Source organism: Sinocyclocheilus rhinocerous, unplaced genomic scaffold, assembly GCF_001515625.1.
Source record: "Sinocyclocheilus rhinocerous isolate Xijiao unplaced genomic scaffold, SAMN03320098_v1.1 scaffold419, whole genome shotgun sequence".
Classification (NCBI taxonomy): domain Eukaryota; kingdom Metazoa; phylum Chordata; class Actinopteri; order Cypriniformes; family Cyprinidae; genus Sinocyclocheilus; species Sinocyclocheilus rhinocerous.
In genome coordinates this window covers 1,816,434-1,821,696 of record NW_015653519.1, presented here as the reverse complement: position 1 = coordinate 1,821,696, position 5,263 = coordinate 1,816,434, and the positions used below count along the sequence as shown (strand labels likewise).

Here is a 5,263-nt window from a genome sequence, read left to right as displayed (position 1 = left end):
TTTTGTACTTCTAATTCGTGAATTTTTTTTTTATCTCTCCCCTGTGCTTCCACGTTCGTCACTTCTGAGCGGCGCATGCACAAAGCTGACCTCATACGTCATCCGCCCAGAGCTGCTTCCGTGTACAACAGTGAGCGCAAGCTAGATTAAAGTGATTATTACGTTTTAAATATAGTTATTTTTCTTACAAAAACGCAACGATTCGCTACAGGAGTACTTTGTTCACCACCCAGAGCTGTGTGAGACACTTTTTATTATGGATGGGCTCTTTTTATTTAACTTCTTTTGGACTGATGCACATTTCCTCAAAAGCAGACATAGTATCTTCTTTTTGGTATTGTGGTCGAATCTGTCTAACCTCTGCAGAAAGAAGAAAGTCATATACACCTAGGATGCTTCGAGCGTAAGTAAAACACAGTCTAATTTTCATTTTTGGGTGAACTAACCCTTTAAACAGCTTGAAAGATCAAAGATCATTTTTTATATAACTCCGACTGGATTCGTCTGAAAGAAGAAAGTCATATACACCTAGGAACACTTGAGGGTGAGTAATTTATGGGCTAATTTTCATTTTTGGGTGAACTAACCCTTTAAGCTGGCTAAGCCTGGTTTTGAAACGAGTTTCACTTCATGGTCCAGTTATCTATAATCCAGATTATTCAAGCATATCTTAAACTCTTCAGACACCTTGCACACGTTCCTGAATCAGTTTTTGAATAAAATATGTAAATGAAAAATTTTTGCAAGTTATCTTTATTACTATATCCATCAATAATACATTGTGAAAGCCAACACAATGTTTGACATTAATAATGGCACCTGCAGCGTATTGTATTCAGTCTTTCAGAAGTGCCATCAAGTGGTCAGTAATTTTTGTCCATCTTCACTGTGTCCATTTTTCCCACTGTCCCGTTTTCCGTGAACTCCGTTCTGTCGCTCTGTCCTATCTTTACCAGCAGCAGAAAGCATTTTCTTTTTAAAACTGAAATCTGTGCCACGGCTGCTGTCACAGTCATTCTGGGGGGAAAAAAAGACACAGAATGGTTTAGAGCGACAGTTTTTTTTTTCACAAGGAATAAAATATATTTGTTGGTTACAGGTGTAATGTTTGAAGAATGACCGCTAAAGCAAACCAACAGGCACATGTACCAAATGCTTTAATTTAGCATATTGAAACAGCACAGCAATTAATTCACTGAGCACAAACTGAATATGCAGCACAAACCACCTTTAATATGATTAAGCTAGTGTGAATCTGTTTCATTTCAATATAATATGATTGTCCTTCTCATTGAAAGATGCTGTGTAGCAGTGTGCCAGAGCCATCGATCTCCAAATGTTCCTGTTTGCATTTGAGAGGACTGAAACGGCACTTCATGAAAAATCTATATTAATGTTCTACCTTTATATTAAGATGTTCTTGCAAGCAGTTCTGCAACCTTTCTGTCCCTTTTTGGATTTAGCATTAACTAGCTGCACTCTTAGGTGTATTTATATACACTAAAAGTCAAAGGTTTGGAAAAATTAAGATTTTTTAAATGTTTTTGAAAAAAGTATTTTATGCTCATCAAGGCTGCATTTATTTGATTAAAAATATAATATATTTTAAAATGTAATTTATTCCTGTGATTGCAAAGCTAAATTTTCTTAATTTAGTTTCTTAATATTACTCCAGTCTTCAGTGTCACATGATCCTTCAGAAATTATTCTAATATGCCAATTTGGGGCTCAGATATTATTAATCATTATTGGTTCTCAATTAGTAATAATGGTTCTTATAATTATCAATGTTGAAAGCGGTTTTTGCTGCCTTTTTTTGTGGAAACGGTACTACATTTTTTTTTCAGGATTCTTTGATAAATTGAAAGTTCAAAAAACATAATTTATTTGAAATAGAAATCATTTGTAACATGATTATGAATGTCTTTACTGTCACTTTTGATCAAATGTAATGTGTCCTTGCTGAATAAAGGTATTAATACATTTATAATTGTTTAAACCTGAGCCCAAACTTTTAAATGGTATCACGGTTTCCACAAAAATATAAGCAGCAAAAATTGTTTTCAACATTGATAATGACAAAAAATGTTTCTTGAGCATCAAATCAGCATATTTGAATGATTTCTGAAGAATCATGTGATACTGAATACTGGAGTAATGGCTGCTAAAAATTCAGCTTTTGAGTGAGTAATTTCTATAATAGAGTTTAAGTTCTGTTATCTCACCTCGTCTGAATGCTCGGGGAGGGTCTGATAGGGTTGTGATGACTCAGTCTTGCAGGGTCTGCAGTCTTCCAGTAAACCCACTGAAGAATCAAACTCCTCATCAGTACTGGAGCCCTTGAAGAAAGAGGAATGAGTGTTACAGTGCTGTAATGCTCCATAATTGGCTGTTTAAAATAAATAATTCATTTCTGTCAAAGAGGCTATTGATTTAATCTGTGAGAGAATTCATATAGAAATTGCGGTGTGCATCATTATTTTCATTCCATTAAATGGCTCACTGTAACTGTTTTTGTTTTTTTTCGGAGGTCTACCAGTGATAGTAATTTGCAACTGCAATTTTTTCATCACCCCCACTGAAGAATCAAACTCCTCATCAGTACTGGAGCCCTTGAAGAAAGAGGAATGAGTGTTACAGTGCTGTAATGCTCCATAATTGGCTGTTTAAAATAAATAATTCATTTCTGTCAAAGAGGCTATTGATTTAATCTGTGAGAGAATTCATATCGAAATTGCGGTGTGCATCATTATTTTCATTCCATTAAATGGCTCACTGTAACTGTTTTTTTTTTTTCGGAGGTCTACCAGTGATAGTAATTTGCAACTGCAATTTTTTCATCACCCTCTCTCTGACCCGTACAATTAATTGGCTCATTTTTGCAGCTGTGCCTTTAAAACGTTCTATGTAAACACCTCCTTTTTGTGAAATGAGAAATACTGTACACACAGAGGCTGTGGGTTTGCTATCGGACCAATATTTTAACTGCCCAAACCCTCAATCCTTCAAATGTGCTGCCTTAAACTATTAATATCAGACTGAAAATAAACTTCCGCCATTCTTTCTAATATTTTAAGATGTAGAGTGCTGCAGGGATGACATAAAACCTGGAAACGAGTTAGCATTTTAGCACTTTTGGTTCCACCATCCTAATATCAATTATTTTTGGTTAAATGCTTGGAATAAGGTTTGTTTAACACAAGCTTTTTTATATGACATAAAATACATCAGTAATACCCCTTTGTGATTTTTTTTTTTAAGTTTTCACTTGATTCGAAAAGGGTGGTTGCTAACAAGTGGCTAAATGGGAGGGTGAACTCATCTACTCACTAGTCCACTTTTACAGCCTCATTGTGTTTAGAACCATGCTCTTGCAAACTATTATAATTCTCAGGGAAACGTTCAAGGAAAATGTTCTTAAAGACCGAAGACTTGTCAGAAGTTTAATGTTGATGAGTCATGAAATCATGGTTAAGTTCATTTATAGCAAATGTTTTAGCTTTTTTACTTCTGGCAATTGTATTTATGCTTCAAAATTCATAAAATCTGTGTTCATTTGTGAATGTTATCATAAAAATAGTCAACTTTTGTTGGTCACAGAGCTAATTTTCTACTTTCGGGTTCGCCTATAAAAATCATCATCACTGCAGCACTTTATTATTCCTCATACAACGATAACAGAATTTGTGGACTCTAGTTGAGGTTAGGTTACCTGGGTGAAAGGTCTGGATGGGGACTGGATGTTCTTGGGGGAGCCAGAACCTCTTAATCTTTCACTGAACCAGGAGAAAGGCACAAACGGTGGACCAGAGGAACGCGAGGACCGGTTCTCTGTTCTCTCTGAATCCCTGGATACAAACACACAAAATGCCTCACACATCTACATCTGTACAGTCAGGTATGCAAGGAGACACTGGTGCTTAGATTACTGACATTAGCTAAATAAATGCAGGACAGACTCACACACATACCGAGTTCCTGCTGATAGTCTGTTGGATCTGTCTTTCCTGACCTTTCCATATGTGCGACGTAAAGTGACCCTGCCCACAGAAAAAGCAGCAGATAACCTTTAAAGCCACTACTACAGCTGTATGATTGCTCTCACATACAGGACAGTGTTTACAGTCGTCAAAAAGTACCCTAGTGAAAAATAAATATACTAAAATGGATTTGAAATGCATTTATTTCATGCTAAGTATACTATACATTTACATGTTTATGTACTTATTTAAAATACCCTTGCAATTGGACTTTTAGTATACTAAACTGGTATACTTAAAGTATGATTAATTGGTACAACTAATTTCGTACTTAATGCACTTTAATTGTGCAGAAGTAGTGCTGAGGTCCAACTAAAGACATACTGAAATATATTTGATTGTGCTAAAGTGGAACTATTGCAAATATATTTCAGGTACACTTTAAATATCTTGCATTTAAAGACCAATATTATTCTAAGATTAAACAATCCTCATCAATAGTGACATTAAAACACATTTTAGGCTTAAAAATGAAGAAATGTGCATTGTGCACAAGTAATAATTATAATAATAATCAATAATAATTTATGCATTTAGCAGACGCTTTTATCCAAAGCGACTTACAGTGCATTCAAGCTATACATTTTTTATCAGTATGTGTGTTCCCTGTGTAAGAATTACAGAACCTCAGACACTTTGATCTTCTGAGACAGACTATACACACACAATGCATTAACATACGTTTCCACATCTCACTGAGAGAAAATGCGGGACAATGTCTCTCACATATGCATTGGTTCCTCCTCATCCCCTTCCTTCCCCTCACCCATCCTTCCCTTCACCCAGCTCACTCAGAATGGTCAATGGTAGAATATAATGTTCTACATGAATGCAAGTGATATTTACAGTCATGTTTGGTGTCATTTGAATTGTCTCAGGGCGAGTGGTCCCTCTCCCAGGGTCTTCCATGTAAATTACCTTCTGTTTCCATTGAGGTGTAAACCACCCAGGTCTGGGACCTGGGTTAATGCAAATTCCGATGTTTGTACATGCCTCCATTTGGGGGATGTTTTATCTTGGTTGTGTATTTAAAGGATTGCAGCAAAGGGTCGGAGCGATTCTGTAGCCAGAAAGCCCGTAGTATGAAGTGTGTCCATACACTTCATACTATGTATTTTTCTAAAAGTCAGGTATGCATCTTACTCTTAGATTCGTCTTTGAGAATTTGATGTCTCGAATTGATTTGATATCTTTGAATTGGCTATGTAAATGGTATAATACAT

At 35.8% G+C, this 5,263-nt stretch overlaps 1 protein-coding gene across 6 annotated transcripts in view; it reads right to left on the bottom strand.

Moving 5' to 3' along the window:
* Positions 1-756: 756 nt before the first annotated feature.
* LOC107716455 (sterile alpha motif domain-containing protein 14-like) overlaps positions 757-5,263 on the bottom strand; it is a 14,525-nt gene continuing 10,018 nt past the window's right edge. For all 6 annotated transcript variants that reach the window (XM_016522908.1, XM_016522909.1, XM_016522907.1 and 3 more), the window contains 4 exons: positions 3,972-4,040; positions 3,713-3,848; positions 2,226-2,339; positions 757-1,017 (listed from right to left, as the gene is read on the bottom strand). In XM_016522908.1, the coding sequence (XP_016378394.1) occupies positions 856-1,017; positions 2,226-2,339; positions 3,713-3,848; positions 3,972-4,040 (481 nt within the window). In that variant the 3' untranslated portion in view covers positions 757-855. The remainder of the gene's footprint in view (positions 1,018-2,225; positions 2,340-3,712; positions 3,849-3,971; positions 4,041-5,263) is intronic.